The sequence below is a fragment of the Drosophila novamexicana genome, unplaced genomic scaffold (assembly GCF_003285875.2).
Source record: "Drosophila novamexicana strain 15010-1031.04,08,12 unplaced genomic scaffold, DnovRS2.1 tig00000739-arrow-arrow-pilon, whole genome shotgun sequence".
Classification (NCBI taxonomy): Eukaryota; Metazoa; Arthropoda; class Insecta; order Diptera; family Drosophilidae; genus Drosophila; species Drosophila novamexicana.
This window is the reverse complement of record NW_020824819.1, coordinates 2524369-2543280: the sequence shown is the minus strand read 5'-3', so window position 1 is coordinate 2543280 and position 18912 is coordinate 2524369. Positions and strand designations below refer to the sequence as shown.

The 18912-nt window shown below is 39.8% G+C and overlaps 1 protein-coding gene and 1 non-coding gene across 2 annotated transcripts; both read right to left on the bottom strand.

Moving 5' to 3' along the window:
* Positions 1-11324: 11324 nt before the first annotated feature.
* Positions 11325-11396, bottom strand: Trnap-agg. The gene has a single exon. It is a non-coding gene; the product is annotated as a tRNA-Pro (tRNA).
* A 3759-nt stretch (positions 11397-15155) lies between these two features.
* On the bottom strand, positions 15156-18588 carry LOC115763472 (zinc finger protein Noc). The gene is made up of 2 exons (XM_030706057.1): positions 18076-18588; positions 15156-17609 (listed from the first exon to the last, which is right to left on the bottom strand). Exons 1-2 carry the CDS (start codon positions 18163-18165, stop codon positions 16125-16127), a joined length of 1575 nt encoding a protein of 524 aa, XP_030561917.1. The 5' UTR covers positions 18166-18588; the 3' UTR covers positions 15156-16124.
* Between the last annotated feature and the right edge of the window lie 324 nt (positions 18589-18912).

The window sequence follows — 18912 nt, the reverse complement described above, 5'->3', positions numbered from 1 at the left end:
CAAATACAATATACACTATATACCCTTACAGTTATGTCGTTTCGGAACGACATAGCTCCGCTTGGAGATATGACGTTCCAAAACGACATAGTCCCGCGACTCTCCGGGCGGAGTTATGTCGTTTTTGAACGTCATATCTCTGCGCGGAGTTATGTCGTTTTTGAACGTCATATCTCCGCGCGGAGTTCGGAATTATGTCGTTTTGGAACGTCATATTTCCGCGCGGAGGTTTGTCGTTTTGGAACGTCATATCTCCGCGCGGAGTTATGTCGTTTTTGAACGTCATATCTCCGCGCGGAGCTATTACCCGAGAGCCATTACCCGACAGCTCTTACCCGAGAGCTATTACGGGGTAGGTTCGAATATCAAAACTTTTTTGAATATTTTTTGAAAATCTGGGGTAAATATAATCTGATATTAAAATATTATACCATATTGAATTCGTACGGATCCCTACTTTCATATGGTATTCAAAGAAATTAAAAATTGATGGGTTGAAAAAAGTTGTTGTTGTTTCGTAAATTCAACCTTTTCTTTTATTTTTTTAGACTATCTCGGCCAAGTAATCTCAGAGTCGAAGCATTCGCCAACCCATACAAGAGACCTCGCTGAGAGGTGAGTAGTCAGAAGGCTCAAGAAAATATCCTTTAGAGACCTCCTCCAACCACGACACAGGAGAAGCCCCAGAGCCCACCGACTACCTACGTGACGGTGCAGCCTTACTCAAAGAAGACGGCTTTGACGTTTGTCCACGATAAAGCCTGAGGAGCCAACCAGGATTGGCGAGATACCACCTAAGTTAACGGTTTTGTAATAAAAATGTATGCTATTTTTTGATTCAATACAATAAACATATATAAGTTAAAAAAAAACAAACTTTTTTGACGATTTTTTTTTTTGTACTCTCGGGTAAATATATCTTGTTTTTGAAATGTTATAACTTTTTGAATTCGTACGAATCCCTACTACCATACGGCATTCAAACATATTAAAATTTGATGGGTTGAAATGAGTTGCTGACCAAAAAACGTTTCGTTTGTAAAATCAACCTTTTTTGAAAATTTTTTTAGACTATCTCGGCCAAATAATCTCAGATTTTGCAATTTTATACTATTTTTGGCTCGTAAGGATCAGTACTATCGATTGGCACCAGAAAAATAAAAATCTAAATTCTGACCCAAATCGACCAAAAAGCAAGGGGTTACATCACGTTTTTTTCCAAAATCGGGGTAAGTTCGAATATCTCAACATGTTTGACGATTTTTTTGAAAATCTCGGGTAAATATAATCTCATTTTAAAATGTTATACCTTTTTGAATGCTTACAGATCCCTACTATCATATGGCATTCGTTAAAAAAAAGTTGTTGGCCAAAAAACGTTTGGAGTATCTCAAGTGAGATTTATTAAATTATGCTAAACGAAGTACTGTCCCAATCGAGCTCTCTCCACTGGATTTATTCAAGCCATATAAATAGGTAGTTTTATCTAAATCAATATACTTACTTTGCATACCCAAGCCTGAACACAATATTAAATAAGTAAGAGGTTCTAATCGGGAGCTCCCTTCCCTTCTTCCAACATCAAATGCATATATATATTCTATACTTTGTCAAGTTTGTTGACTCTAGCTCTTATTATTTACCAAAATTGCCCAAAAAACCGGATATCGATATCTATTTTTATCGATTGCTTTGAAACGGAGTAAGTTATCGATTATCGGAAACAAACTCGATCTGCGCGGGAACTAGGAGCACCTACAGTCTCTTTCAAGTCTCTAGCTCTTATAGGTTCTGAGATCCTTGCATACGGACGGACGGACGGACGGACAGACAGACGGACATGGCTAGATCGACTCCGCTATTGATGCTGATCAAGAATATATATACTTTATGAGGTCGGAGAAGCTTCCTGCTGCCTGTTACATACATTTGGATTTTGCACAAATACAATATACCCTTATGCCCATTTTTAATGGGTTCAGGGTATAATTAGAAAATTTGCAAAAATCACTCTATTAAAATAAAAAGTGATTTTGTTTTTATTGTTTTCTGCCACTGCCACTAGCCTGAACTTTGTGGTAAGGGGTGAAAGGGAGGAAGTTGTCACTAAGTGCTTATATGCTTATAGAACACAGACGCATGTAATTATTAATTTTCTAAATTTTCAACAGTTTTATTTGGAGACATGCTGCTGCGCCTGCCGCATACTTGGGGCGCTGTGACAGCGAAAAGTACGTGTCAAATGACCAAACCGAAAGCAAAGCAGAAAAAGTCGAAGAAAAAGAATCAGATGTCAAAATGCCCCATGCGGCCAAAAGCTTGTCAGCTTCCACAAAACAGTTAAGGGTGGACAGTAGCCGGGGCCGGGAATGGCCTACGGACAGACAACGAGAAACGGAGGAACGGGTAGGGCCTCGCATTGGAGGTGCTGATGGCGACGTCGACGGCAACGGTGGCGACGGCGGCGGCACTTTTTGATTTTACTTTGCTGCTGACCAAAGCACAAAATCACTTTTGACGGTTTTGTTTTTTCATGTCTCGGTTGGGGCTTTTTTGTGTGTTTGTCTCTTTCCGTTTCTGTTGCTGTTTCTTTTTTCCCTCTGCATGAAGCGCGCGCCACGTTTCGTTTTCATTATCCGAAGCGCGTCCAAATTCATTTCAAGTTTTGCCGCCGACGTCGCCAACGTCGAGTTGAGGCGTCTTTAGCTGTCCAACTGTTGGCTTTTGCTCGCCAGTCGCGTTAAGTCCAACTTAAGTCGGCCTAAGCGTTTAAAAGCCTAAACGAATGCAGAGACACATGAGTATCTCTCATATGTGCGTGTGCTTGTGCGTGTGCGTGTATGTGTAAGTTAAGAAACAACAAAATACAAAATACATAATAATCATCAGCATCTGATGATGGCCAAAGGGGGGCAGCACTTGGAGTATGGTGCTCGACGAGAAATGACCAGAGCCACAGTCAGAGCCAGCTGTCAAGTCGGCTTTGTATTTTGTATTTTGCGCTCAAAACTTATACCAACTTGACAGTTGGAAGACAGTAGTATTTATAACGTCGGCATCGCCCGCTATGCGCCCCTCTCTGGTCGACAGCTCGGCAAAAATGAGACAAGACTGACAGCGGCTCAGCGAAAGAGTTAATACTGTGATTAAATGACCAGAAGAGTGCCACTGTCAGACAGATGGTCGATGGTGGGCGGCTTAAATGTTTGACAGCTTGATGCCAACCAACCTCGCGATGTTGCCGAGGGCGGCCACGTTGACAGCAACAACAAAAATTTGCAGAGTATACTTTTTGAGAGCTTGTTGAGCCTACGCGCTCTGCAAGTTGAAGGCATTGATAGCCAGACAAGTTGCGCTGGGAACGATGCCATCAACGTATTTCCATTTAGACACCTGAACCAGGAACATTTGTATAACAAAATGTATTACAATTACCAACGCAATGAAGTAACGTATAACTAGTTGATATCAACAAGGAATGTATGTTTATTGTAGGCGCGTTTCCATCTTGTTGTAGAGTTACTTTTTAGTTTTGTGTTGGTTACGGGGAAGTTTCACTGTGACACGCGAGCTGAGTATTATTGACTTTTTAGATTTTCACAATTTTAAAATATGCTTTTCACACCTTCGTGAGAGGTACGGAGTTCAAACTAAAAGCTGCCAATTTCAAAATTAAAGTTAAGTGCAATATTAACTCTGTTAGGTAATAAAATATATAAATCACAGAGATTATCATGAATTAGCGAAGCGAGTATTCAAACGATAATCGGGTGATATCAATAAGCTAAGGAGATATTGCAGCAACTGTAAACCAACTTTTGTGGCTGTTATATAACTCTACGAAAAAATGTTGATCCCTGCTTTGACATACTTATGACATGTTTCCCTTGAGTTGTGCAGCAATAAAAGATGATGTTAAGCTGTTAAAGCCGACCTATGCCATAAATTAGAGGGTTTAGTATAGGATGGCCGGGTAATTGGTTGAGTATGCCATAAAGTGTATGATAAACTGCCGAGATCTTTAAACAACAATCAAGCAGATTAAATAGAATGCTGCAGTGATAATCGTGTGCCAGCCAACAATCAACGTCAACAAGAGCAAGACAACAAACAGATCTTGCAAATCTCAAGATCACAATCTTCCGACCGAGTTATCTAAATGGCAGTTCTGGTCCAAAGCAAACTAACCAAATGTGTATGAGCTACTAAATTTAGACATTTGCCAGTCTCCAGCAGAAAGCAGCTGTCAAGGCAGCACGTTCACGAGACTCACTAGCTCGGCGCAGGTCCGAGACCGCACGGCAATGTTTTCTTCCACAATTCCATGCAGATGTAAAGCTGTTTATTATCTTTGCCCATTAACTAAGCAGCTGAGCAACTAAGCAGCTAAGTAGCCGCAAAATGTTGATAGTATATTACTTAAATTTACTATAGCGCTTGTCGTGTTTCCAAATGTTTTAAAAGAAAACACATCCAGACTGATGGGAATGAGCTCACTCCACACACAGTTGACACTTGTCAGAGGCTTTTGCAATGCGTCGTCGCCGTCGTCGTCGTCGTCGTCGTTCTCTGTTTATCTTGAAAATACCACAAAAGCTATGCCGAAGCTATTTTTAAAAGATAGCTCTTTACTTAGCGGTGAGTATTACAAATTTGTTGGTGGGTAGCTTACAAGTTGAGCGCCCGAATCGGCAGTCAAACAAATTTTTAATTGCCCACACAAATTATCACTTGAATCTTACACCCGAAAACGGAACCATAAAATTCTATAAAATATAATGGCTTAAGCTGGCAGACGACAGGCGTGCCTATAGCGGGGCCAGATCTTAAACCCTCCGAGTATGTGGCACATTAGCGCCATAAATTTCAATTTTAATTGCCTTGTATTTAGATTAGGCACTGTTTAATGGACGCATCAATTGTGTCGCCTCTTTATTAAAACCTATTCCATTATATTCTATGCCCACATGAAGCCCCCCAAAAAAAAATGTTCCAGAGCTGTCTATTCGCCGCTTGCGTGATAAAGTGTCAGGCCAAACAACCAAGGAGGTACTCCGGAGGAAACACTATTAACACGATTATCGAAGAGCGAATGCCCTTCTGCGAAAGTAGAAATTGATATTAATAAAATAGAATGAATAAACCATCATTAAACATGTAATAATATTGATAGCAAAGTCCACTTTGCTTTCCAGTTGATTCACGCAAATATTCTCGAGTCATCTTTTGGCGCTACAAAATGAATCAGAGAGCTGAGCTGCCGTACAGAACAGAGAGTATTACAAATCTCGGGACACAAAAAATCATGTCGAAGTGTTTAATAAATAACAAATCACCCAAAAGACCTCAGACACCAACAGCAACAGCGTACACAGTCAAACAGACCTCAAGTATTTCAGTAATAAACAAAGGTCTGGAATGGCGGCTGAAATTTATGTGACTTGATCTGTTTTCAAGTGGCTTCATGTGCTGAAGTGGGACGTCTTATCAGTGGGTATTCCGGTACAGATTTACAATTAATTGCAAGCAATTGTGAACAGGCAATCTTCAATATGGGATCGGCCATAAAATACGAGTACAGCTAGACGTTGTTTTATTCATGTTCATAATTAATGAAATATCTTTGTGCAAATCATCGGGAAACTACTCAACTTCATTAGCAGGTCGTAAATAATGTCAGAAAAGGCAATGCCAGAAATTTATGTGCCAGGGCACATGGTGAATAATTTAAAATTTAGAAAAAATAAATAAATGAAAAGAAAGTCGAGCACAAAAGATACAAAACAAAATTAAAAATCCAGAAACAATAGAATTTTAACAAGAAATATAATTTATAGCCACTTAAGTCATAAATTTATTTTTAATTTCGGCCAATTCACATTTACAACGAGCCGCGCAAACATCATTGCTCAAGCTCGCTTACCCCATATTTGAATACCCTAACTCGCAGGCGTTCCAGCTAACGCATGATGTTTGCTACACATTGGGAAAGCATTGGACTATGTCTGAATTTGGGGTGCTTTTGGTTTTCCGTTAGCAAACAAATTATCTCAAATTAATCAAAGCCCAGTTCTTTCCCCCTCAATCATTCAAGCCAACTTCTGATAACCCGATCTCAATAATTAACACTTTAAATTAATCAACCTCAATAATACAATTTTATTCTATCAATACATAAATATACGTATATTATGATTAAATAATTAACCATCAATAAACTGTGCTTAATAATAATATTTTCTTTTAATATAATAATAATATTAATGTATTAATAATCTGTTGCTCTCACTTATCGTATAGCCAGATATAGAGCTCGGCAAGAGCAACCAGGCTTCGTAGCTATTACGTGAAGCCTTTATTTCATGGCTTGAGATAGTTCAGGTTGTTTGGTGCTGGGGCCACAAAAGAAATGAAATACTGAAAGACCAAGATTTACGTCTCTTTTGCTGTTTATTTTTCTTTGCCGCTTTCATGAATCTTCAAGTTTATTATTGTTGCCTGTTTTGTGCTGCTGCTGTTGCTGTTGCCGCTTCTGGTAGCAGCAAATTTAACACCCAGACAGTAGTAAATAAGCGGGTTATAAAAGGCCAACTAATTACAAGTTGCAGCCATCAACACACATATGCTAAAAAAAAATTTGAATATATATGTTCCATATTTATATTCACATTATGTATGTTGTATTTCCATATATACGTAAGTATTTCGGAGACCCTTTTCTTTATTGTCTTAATGAATAAAGGCGACGGTCTCTAGATGAGACAAATGTATCTCGTTTGAGCGCAAAACACAAATGTTTAAAACAATAATAAATTATCGTGGTTGTTGTTGCTGCTACTGCTGCTGTTGTTGTTGTGGTCTCTTGCCTTTTATCGCTTGATAATCGCTGGTCATTAGTCATTTTGGCCTCAACCTAAAGTATTGTATGTTTTCTATATAGCAATATATCTGAGTCTGTTGCTGTTGTTGTTGTTGTCTTTGCCACGCCAAAAAGAGTAATGTGAGCAACAACGGTGGCAGCAGCAGCAGCTGCTGCTTCTGCTGCTGCGTTGCTGCTTGTTATGTCTGCCTCTTCATTTGGTCCGCAGCAACAACAACAGCAACAACAACAACAAAATCAGCCGCGGCTACGTTTAATAAATCGTGTACTGTCGCCTTTTATTGTTGCGGCGATGTTTCAAATTTTATTTATTTATCTGCTGCTGCTGAATTGGCTTAATAATGTGGCAAACAACAGGCAGCGGACATCGCCAGCAGCAGCAGCAGCAGCAGGTCAAGCACATATTTAGCAACTTCTGGCGATATAACACTTAACAGGCGTCCTCAGCTATCGGCTATCTTGACAGTGCATGAAATATTTATGCTCTTTAGATTATTTGGAGTATATTAGTGGGCAGAAACAAGCAAGTATTACACATCAGCTGCGCATATACAGCTAACGAATTTGTATTCAAAATTGTGCTCTGTTTACAAAGTTAAAAACTTTATATGCGGCTTAAGCTTTGTTTATCTTGCTCCCCGTTTTGTAGACACACTACATCATCCTCCTATAGTCTTTGCTCAATTTCTTTAAGCTGCAGTTAATCTCTGCTGATTAATCTCAGTGGGCAGAGTATTGCGCAGTCGGATGAATGCAACTGCATCGCTTGAACTTGCATTTTAGTTTTGTGTCCTTATTGATACTCAAATAACGCCTTGTCCAGATTAATCTCTTACTCTTATTCCGTTTACCTATTTTATTTTGATCTATCGCAGTTGTTTTTTTCATTAGAACTTTCATCAATTTATTGATAAATGCTATCATGCGTAGATTTATAACATATCTTTCGAAAATATTGAACATTCACCCGGCGTTCTTATAATTTATTGACGGTAACTAAAAATAAGTAATAGTACTCTAGTCAGGAGTGTCCGCATAGAAGATTCTCTGAGCCCCTCGCCTAGCTGCCATCACAAAAACCCTATCTACATAATTTTCGTTATTTGCTTCGGTGTTTATTGTCCGATCTTTATAAGTTTGGCACCCAAATGCTGGTTAATAATTGCTGTATTCAACTATTTGGAGAACGGTGGGTTGTGAAATATTCTGCATCTGTGTATACCATACGCAAGTCTTTGCGAGATCATAAGAAGAAGCATACAAATATATACATATAATGGGGTCAGAAGATACTTTGTTCTGCCTGATAAATACATTTGCACAGAACTAACCCAAGATATTCAACGGGTTCGGGGTATAATTCAAATGGAAAAGTAGCTGTAAAGCTAAATATATGACAACTTAAAAACAATTTCATAGGTTGTTGAGCCTGATGACAGTTTGCGTTGACCTGATTTACACAAGCTTCATGAATGGCAAAGCCATTTAATGCAAAGTGGGCTTATGGAATCTAAAGCCCTAAAGGAACTGTATTAGCCCGTGAACCATATAATTTATGATGGCCAAATGTGTGGACAGGCAGACAAAGCAAAACAATTTAACCACTGACCAGCGATACGTTCAGATACTTTTATATGTAGCTATCAATAATATATTAGAGCCAACGAAACGCGCTCCCAAAAAGTCAGCGGTCGCTTTGAAGTGTCAACATGAGCCGTCAACTGAGCCGACAACTTGGCCAAAGTATTTTTCGCTCCATTGTGCACACCGTCGGGCCAATTCACGCTGGGCAGGTGGGAAGGTGGGAAGGTGGGTGCCATAATAATAATCACAGCAGCTGAAGTATTTATGTCGCAGCTACAACTGAAGGTCTTGCAGAGCCTTAAATTTTCCGGCGTGTGTTTATGTATACAGAATTTATACTGCGCATTGCATATCGTATTTTATTTCTTGTTTCCTTGCCGTCAATTCTATGCGATTACGTTACGTGACATTAGGTGCAGTCGCCTAATCGCCAGAATTATGAGCTTGACACATTTTTCAGATATTGCAAAAGAGATGCGCAAGAAGAGAAGCCCATATTTTCTAGGCACCAGCCATTAAATTTGAGTCTCCTCTGGCAGCGTTCGACTGAATGTATGTATATATAGAAAAAAATGTAAATAAATGCCTACCAAGTGTCTGTTGACAGTCGCCGCTGTTGTCGTGTCAGCTACAAATGTCATTTTAAGAACTGAAGGAAAAACTCAGAAATTAATATTAACAACAACATAAAACATCGAACGAGAACGAGCACGAGAGACACCGCGACCGCCCATATAATGTCAGATACTGGGCCGCGAGTGGAGTGGAGCCAAAGGGAAAGTGTCAAACGCAACATTATAAAAATGACACGAGGAAGCCATAAATATTAAAACAAAACAGGCAGCAACAGCAACAATGTCACAACATCAGCTTCGCAGGCAAGAAACACAGCGGGGGTGTCTTGCGACCAAAGAAAAATTACGCTGAAAAATTATCAAGGAGCTGACAGCGGGCAACAAGCACTTGAGCAACTAAAAGATACAAATGTATCCGCTACTCGCTACTCGATTAGCTGCCTCGCTCACTGAACGCCCCTGGATGTCACATCTATGCATGTCGGCCCACGCATGATTGACGCTCCTCCAGGAGGGCAGACACGACAATTTTAATGACTTTGCTGTAATTTATAACAAAGCTGTTAATTAGCTGCAACGACTACGCTGACATCACTCATCATCTGGCTCTATTATTAATGCTAACATGTCTATGGATCGTAAAGGGGCAGCTGCTGCTGCAAGCAAGCGAAGACAAATTCTCATTGGCTACAGTTTTGGAAAAGGTTTTTAATAGATATTGATTTTATGGCTCACCAAATCCATTTTCCGCAACATCACATTTGTTGCCTATACTTAGTGCCCTATATTATAAAATACTCCAGTGTTGATAAGAGTATTGTAATGCAACTTATAGTAATAATGCGTTAGAGTATCTCGAAAACAAGTATTTGAAAGATTGGGAACTATATGGACAAGGCCCTCAGCTTGACATAACCAAACCATTTTTTTTTTCGATATTTTTACATTTGCTGTAATATTTATTCAGGCTTGTGTTAAAAGCAGAAAATAATATTTTTATTTAAGTATATATTAATAATGTCAACGTGCTAGAGTTGGGAGTGTGAAGCTTCGTTTTTACAAACATGCATTTTATACATATTATATATATGCATGTTCATAAAATTGTATGTATGTGTATAAATTCCACATTTTATTTGGCTTTATGAAAAAGAAAACAAAAGATGTTTACACAAACTCGTACTTCTAACCTTTAGCTGCTACATTTTCTAGTAAGCCGATGTTGATCAGATGTACTTAGATCACATACTATACTATATACCCTCTGCAGGGAATAAAAACAGCACACTTATAATTATTTTTTAAATTGCCAAAGAGAGCTTATCACTTACATAAGAAGGAATGTTAACCCGAAGAGTCACTCGCTAATCTAAAACGACACCTCATAAATCAGCGGGCAGTCCGCGAGTAAATCATCAGATCTTAAATGTCAACTTGTCGCTGTGGCTCTATATCAATTTGGCTGAAGCAAAATCACAGCACCACGTTGTCAACAATCAAGTTTTATACAATCGTCGCCACGATTTATTTGATCACAATACAACGAATCGAATACTCAATTAAACACGATGGGTACTCTTCTGATTAAAATTGCCACCTGCCTAAATGTATCTAATGTATTTTACAGCACTCTACGAAATGTCTCACAAATAGAGAGTACAATCTCGAAAAGTATATAAGAATTCCCTGGTCTATAGGTCCCTATTACATTGGGAATGTCTTAGATAGGGCATCCGAAATTCGGGTAGTATGTGGGATAACATTTCGAAATATTACTTGTTTGTTGCGATTATAAATTATGGTCAGCTCTTCGCGTGGTTTAATCATAACATCTATATGCTAGCGAGCTAATAAAATGATTTTTATAGCCATATAGCCATAACTTAAAAGCATATATGACTTGTTAGTATGGAGCTGCCATAAATAATGTGCCGAACGCCCAGACATAAAGTTAAGAAAATCTTTTCAAATCACAACCATCGATTATCGTTAATTTCACGGTGCCCATAAAGCACTTCGGAAATTTCAATTTCTATTAGAAATAGTTGAGTCACAAGACTATTTAAAATCGCCCATAAATTGAGTCACATTTTCAGCGATTTTGTTCCAGTAATAGATTACGGCGTACTCCAATAAATAGAAGATTTTATCCCTCTAGGCATAGAAAGTGTGTTTTCAATAACAAACATTTATATTCCTGCTTGGTAAAGTTGATCTTATTTATTATATGTGTATTAAATAAAATGTAAAATAAATTTCATAAAGTAAAATATTCGAATTAACTTGGGCTCGTCCGGGATTTGAACCCGGGACCTCCCGCACCCTAAGCGGAAATCATACCCCTAGACCAACGAGCCAGTTGAGCAGACTCGACAAAGCAGAGCACAAGACTAGCGCATCGAGAGATCGCAAGACAAGAAAGTCAAATGAAACGAATCCAAAAGAAGTGCAAGAGAGGCCCAAGTTGGAGCGGCAACGTCTCAGCGAGCGAGGCGAGACGCGCTCTCCTCTCCCACTGGCCAGACAATAACAAAGCAAAGCGAGTCTATTTATAATAACAACAAGTTGCCATGTAGTTTGTCTAGTGGTTGCTGCTGTTGTTGTATCTCGCGAGTGTTGACAACAAAACAAATTGTTTAACATGGACAACACAGCAGTACAAAAGAAATATGATGCATGTAAATAAATTCAATTTGGAACACAAAATAAAAATGGAAGACATGGCAATCAAGCGCCAGACAACAAAAAAAAAACATGTGACAGCAATAAAAACACGATCACAGATCTTTCAACAGAAATTGGACAATCAAAAAAATGCTTATTGTTAATCAGAACAAAAAAAAAACGAATCAACCAAACGAATTTGTGTGTAGTCGAATATGACATGATCTTTTTGGCCTGAGCGATTAATATAAACTTGGGTTACTTTTGAAATTCTGATTTCCAAATATTCGATATAACTTGCAGGGTAGCTCCTATGAAGAAAAGTGAACCTGCATTTAACGAAGTTATTCTCAACATGAATACATCTTTTATATACCTTAGACTATATTAACATTTTACAAAGGCATGCATATCTTGTTATACTCGAAACTATATGAAATATATCGGGACAAATTAATTACGACAGCCTCTTTTAATTAGAAACTGAAGGAACGTATGAGTGTAGACGTGAGGAGAGCGTTTGAGCAATTCCCTAGTTATAACATAGGGGTTGGGCTCCGGGTTCGCAACTAATCGAAAAAATGTGTAGAAACAATTGAACAAATCACAGTCGCTGAACGTTTGACAGCTGATGGCGATAATTTTAAATCAAATCAATTGAATATTGTCACAATTAATTTGCTTAAAAGATATGTACGCCCGATTGTGGCGCTCGTGTCATATTGTATGGGAATAATAATTGTCAGCGCATTGTAACTAAGTGGGATTTTCTGAGCGCTGTTCGTTGAATGTCAATTGATTTAATGTATTCTTTTATTGATTTTTAATTTCAGCTTGGGTGTTTTATAGCTGTCGCCGAGAGTTTGTTAACGCTTGCGCAAATGCCGCGCCCACCTCTGCCCCTCTCCACGGTGCCCCTACTCCTCGGTCGCCGGGCTCCAGCAACGCGTCGCTCATGAAATTCAAATTTTGTGAGCTAAAATCGAAACGCCGCACACAATTTATGCATCTGGCATACGAAATTCGGAATGCAGCATCGACTTCTGATTGCGATTTGACTTTTAAATGAAAGCCGATCGTTTTCAAGTCAAGCCGTATTTTAGAATAATAACTACCAAAAGAATTAGTAAGTACAGATCAGTTTCATCAGAATGGAAACACGTTAATTTGGAGTCATTTTACAGAAAGTGGCAATAATAGCTATCTATGGTTTGCCGAAAACTCAATACCCTTGAAGACATATGATATATATTAATATTGAACAAAATAAATGATTTACATTTTTTTCCCAGGAAAGCTAACGCCCTTAATTCATTTAAAATTAGTGCAAAATGGATAGAAAGGTTTTGTGCAAATGCATGTAAAGGCCAAAAGGATGCATCTCCCACACCCTTAAAGTATATAAATTATTGGACAACATCATTTAAAGTCCGTCTGTCCGTATGTGTGAAAGCGAGGATATGAGAAGGGAAAAAGCAAGGATCTTGAACTATTGAACTTAGCCCCGTTTCTAAGCGATCGATAAGAATCGATGTTTAAATCCTGTTAAGTTTTAAGATTTAGAGTCACCAAATGTGAACTGCACCTTCCTGAATAGTATATATGGATCAGGTTATTCAAGTTTTATAGCTATCGCCAACCCCTTCTCCCGACCAACGCCCCATTGCTATTAATTCAATTTAAGTCACAATTTATATTATGTTGTCGCTTTAAAAATATACGAATATTTTATAGCACAAGAGGATATACTGCTGAAAATTTCATCAAGATCGGTTAAGAAGTACAAATGTAATTAAAGAAACTGTGATAATTTAATGGCAAGCCAAGTGTTTGCGGCAGCTAGCGGAAATTTCAAGAATTTCTATATACATATAAAAATATACATTATGATATATAACGAATTGAAACTGTGATTGTGTTGAATTCTGTGTTGTTAGAATCAATTCCTGCTATGATTGGTGGGGGTGTGGCAAGTAGTTTAGTCGGTTGAGGGTTGGTTGTGAGTTCCACTCCACGCGAAGAAACTTAGTTTTGTTTTTTAATTTATTTTCATTCATACTAAAGCAAATGTGATGCACATCCTTCAATGCCTTAAACTGACAAGTACTTGTTCCTTTGTTATTTACTTGTATGACAGAAGTGGACGCGCCTGACAAGTTGCTGAGCCGCAATGTATGTATAAAATAAATGAGGATTAATTGTGTTATGTGTTAGAAAGCTAGATTGTAAGAGCATTCATAAGTTAAATATGCATGACCAATTATATGGATTACAATCAAATACACAAATTAGTGTAGGAATAAAACCCGCAAAGATTTAATTGAGCGTGATAAGGCAACTACAGGTAGTCCATTACGTATGGTTAATTGAAGGTGTACTATACATGCCTCCCACTTCTAGGTTCTATTAATCATCGCCCGATATACTTGAAGAAGACGATAAAATGATACACTATGCTACTGGTATTCGTACTTTAGTTCTTCTCTTACCCGATTTGGGTAATATATTTGAGGCCTACTTCCAATCCAACTGGTTTAACCGCTTTAATTTGGCACGTTACATAAGAGACACTATTATAGGTTTTTGCTCCTTTATTATTTCTAATAATAAATAAATAAAGTGCTGCGAATCCTGTCTAATGCAACCATCTAGCACGAGAATGCCACAATTCCAGCTTGGTATTCCGTGGGTAAAGCAGGTAATTGCCAAGCTGAGTGACCCAAACAATCTTCAACCTGTTGGATAACGGCTCAAGGAAACTCACCCGATTGACCTCCCTCAAGGAGTAGGTGCTTAACTGCCCCCTTAACTAATATAAAGGCATATGAAATACATAATTGTCAACGTTTTGACAAGAAATTTAATTATTGCCTAATAAGCGGGCAGCTTTTAAATAAAGATGAAAATGTTGAAGCAAAAACAAATATTGCCAAAAGATACAAAATCTGTTTTCTTGATATTAAATGAGCTAGCAAGAGTATAGCGATTTTTAATATAATTTGCTGATCTTAATCCACAAATTAGTTTTACCAAAATCACAATACTCGAAAGATCGGTTCTACTTCTAAATTATCGTTGAATGATGTAATTGCAATGCCCTTCTCTTAGATATTTTGTATATAAATAATTGGAAACAATTTAAAACGTGATCGAATCGTTCTTTCATATATATCTATATATGTATGTATATATACTATCAAACGTAATATGACTTGTATCTTGTCTAATAGGTTCCCGAAAATCGAAAAAGCTGATGAGAATAAATGAACACAATATAAGACAGCGACTTGATGGATTGTCTGTCTGTGTTGATGTCCAGGTCAACATCGTTTATGGCAAATCATCAAACTTTGAGCCTGCAGAGTGCGGAACAAATTAAATAATGAAGACAAATGGATTTTGTATTTTTATAAAATGTTTTTTTGTTTTTTTTTTTTTTGTATATTTGTTGTCCATATGAATTGTTTGCGTGTACTTATTTATTTACTGCGCACTTTTAAATATATTGTTGATGCCTTTGTAGCTTGCATATGTATATGTTGGGGCTGTGTGGCATACATTGAGAAGTAATCGCGAGTTTTTAATTTATATGCATTGAGTTGATACACAGTAAATAATTATACATGAAATCTTCTTTTTGTATATTTTTTTTTTAATTTTTTTTGTTTTTTGTTCTTTGTTTTTTGTTATTACAGTTTTATTATACGCTTAAAACATTATTGAATTTGTAATCATATTATTATCCGTACGTGTATGTATATAATAATTAAGAACTAAGTTAAGCCTAGACAAATTAAAATTAAACAAAGCTTAAACATCAGTTAAATGTGTATACATAAGTAAACAAAACCTGATAATTATACGATTTGCATATATGTATGTGTATAGGTCGCGGGAGAAATTGGAAGTCATAGAAAAACTTTGGTTGAACTTTGAGAACAAACGCGTCTTAAAAAATAATGCTCAAAAACGATGTCGCTAAGTTTGATTCAAATTGAAATTGAAATAGGCGATAAATATAATGCAAACAGAAACTGAGAAAACTCCTTTCTATAACTGTATTTACGACTTGAAATATTCTGATGGTTATTATTATTTGTTTGCTTTTGGATTCTCTGTTGTAGTATCTGTGGTTATCTGAAACTTAAACGTAACTAGCGCTCGACAAATCTACAGTTTAGTATCACAGAACAGCGAACGCCGCTGACAGCGTTACACTTACAATAATCATTTACTTCTTTTTTCTTTTTTTGAAATCATTTCAATATTTATATAATAAAACAGAGCTGTTGTAACTTGTTGTTGCTGTGCTTTCGAACACAGCTCTGTGCAACACTATCTATCTATAATATGTTTTTCGACCGTTGCACAACACTCTACCTGCTTGCTCGCTACTTTATTTGGTATCCAAGACGTGCCTCTTACTGGTGCGCCGCGCCCATGCGCTGTCCGTACATGGCATACGGTGAGTAGTATGGGCCCAGGGCAGCAGCCGCAGCCGCTGCCGCTGGATTGAAGGCGCCTGCGGCGCCAAAGGGCGAAGGGGCGCCCGCCATGGCGCCCGGCGGCTTGCCATACGGATGGTAGCGCGCCGCGGCGGCAGCTGCGGACATGGGACTCAGGGGCGGTGTGGGGTAGCCGGCGCGCAGGGCCGATGGCGGAAAGAGCGTGCCGAGCAGCGACTGAGCCTGCGACTGGGCCAGGGCCGCCGCGGCGGCAGCCGGATCCGACAGGTTGCCCGTGTGGGTGCGCAGATGGGTGAAGAGTTCGTCGGAGGTCTGGAAGCGCTTGCCGCAGTAGGCATCGCCCACCACCCAACTGCAGACGTAGGGTGCAGAGCGAGCGGCGGCTGCATTGGCGGCCGCAGCTGCCGCCGCCTGCGAGTAGGGATGAGCTGGCGGCAGGCCGGCGCTGGCCATGGCCATGCCGTACTTCTGGTGCTCGCACTGTGTGCAGCCGGCGGGGCAGGGTGCGCCCATCAGCATCTGTTGCGTGTGTGCGGAGTAGGGGCAGCCGGGGCAGTACGGATCCTTGCAGACGGGCACAATCGCCTCGCCGCCGGCTGGTGTCTTGATGCGCTGATAGGTTATGTACGGATTGGGCTGTCCGGCGGGGCCAGCTCCGGCGCCAGGATAGCCGCTGCTGGCCGCCGCGGCCAGCATGGCCGCATGATGATGCGAGAAGCCACCGGCAAACGGCGGACGAAATGCAGGATTCGCGTGCTGCTCCATGCCGGGCGGACAGCACAGCGCCGACAGCGGATTCAGTCCATACGGGCCGGCTGCCTTGTAGGCCGCCGCGGCGGCGGCCGCTGCAGCTGCCATGCTGCTCATCTCCTTGGGATGCTGTGCTGTGCCGTTTGCATTGTTCAGCACCTCCATGCCGGAGCGCACAATGGGACTGGCGCCGCGCTGGGAGGAGCCGGCGGGCGAGACTGTCTTGCGGCTGCCATCATGTGGCGTTGTGGGCATGCCCTCCGGCTTTGACTGTGCCGCATCGGTGGGCGTGGCGTTTGACTTGTTGCGCGAGGGCACGCGCTCCTGCGTGGAGCTCTTGGAGCTGGGCCGGGCCGGCTCATCGCTGGCCAGGCTGGCGCTGCTCTTGAAGCTGTTCTGATTCTGCTGGCTCAGCACGTTCGTCTCGTACGGCTTGAAGGCCAGCTTCATCTCGCTGCCAATGGTCGTGGTTATGGGCGTGCTGGACTTGGGCGACTTGGCCTGGCTGGGCGACTTGGACGCTGACATTTCCGCGCTGCTCGAGGAGCTCGACGAGGTCGACGATGAGGAGCACGTGCCGGACTTTTTGTTCTTATCCACGGCCAGCAACGGCTTGACGGCCGATGAATCAGCGCCAATCTGTGAGCATGTCTGGGCCAGTAATGCGAGTGGACTCTTTTTGGCATCCATCTGTTAAATGACGAGTGGAAGCGTCGTAAATTTGCGATTAGTTTTCAATAATAATCATTTTTCCAATTTAAAAAACTATCCTTCCCTATGATTCATCCAAAAAAACACCATGCAAATTTTCCTTTTCTGCTTACCAACAAAAATTTTAAAGTATAATTTTTTATTCGCACGCAGTTTAGTTTAAGTTCATTATTTATGGTTCCGTAAATTGCAATTCCCCAAATTATGTTAATGTCTTTTTAACTTAAGCTTTTTTTGTATATAAAAAAAAAAAACAACAAATTTTAGGCAGCAATGTAATTTTTGTTGTCTGAATTTTTACCTATTCTGTATTTTTATAGTTTTTTTTTTTTGTGTTTGCTTTTTTTACATTTTTTTGAAGGCCCTTGTGCCATTTTTAAGTTTTTGTTTTAAATGTGATTTTGGGTTAACTATCATTTTTTTTTTGTGTTATTTTTGTACTAACCGTTGTGGGCAATGGTGCCAGGTAATCCGGCTGCAAGTACTGGTTATTGCCGATGGTAACAACACCACCGCCACCTTCCAAGACAACCATTTTGGAGCTGCTTTGGCTTTTGTTAGTCGGGTAATCCACAGAAAATGCGACGGGTTATGCCCGAGCAGCTATACAAGAAATTGCAGCTGCTGGTTGTTGTTGTGTAGAGTAATCCAAAGGGGAATGCGACGGCAAAATTTGATTTGAAAATATTTGCGGTGTTTTTTTTTTTTTTATGGATATTTATTAATAAAATGCACACTGTGAATTTCTTATTTATTTAAGAAACTGCTTGCGTTCACTGATTTGACAAGTGGCCAGCCAACTGGCGTATGTTTCACTTTTGTTTTGGCTGTTCAAGCACTTTACACTCGGCGTTGTCGCTGGCGAACGTTCTGACAGATACACAAATGCTGTTGTATGTGGTTGGTTGTATGTAGAGTTTACTTTTTGCTTGCTATTTAAGTTTTTCCGAACACGTCTGAACGCATCGAAGGCTAAACTCGAACTGAATTCAACAGAAGTGGCATTCAGAGACTTGCGATAGAGTGAAGCGAAATCACGCTCAGCTGTGTGCGCTCACCAGAGAGTCGTGCCTCTGGCTCTCTTGCGCTCAAAACCGGTAGCAGCGCTGCACACCGTTTCAGAGTGTTGGAAAAAAGAGAGTGGCATGTGTTGTGCGAGTGAGCTGCACTGTGTGTAATTTTCAAATATGGCGTACTTTTTGTCCAATCAAATCGCATGCGCCATGCAATGGAAGCCGTAAAGTGACCAAGCAGGTTTTTTTTTTCAGTCAGTCAGTCAGTC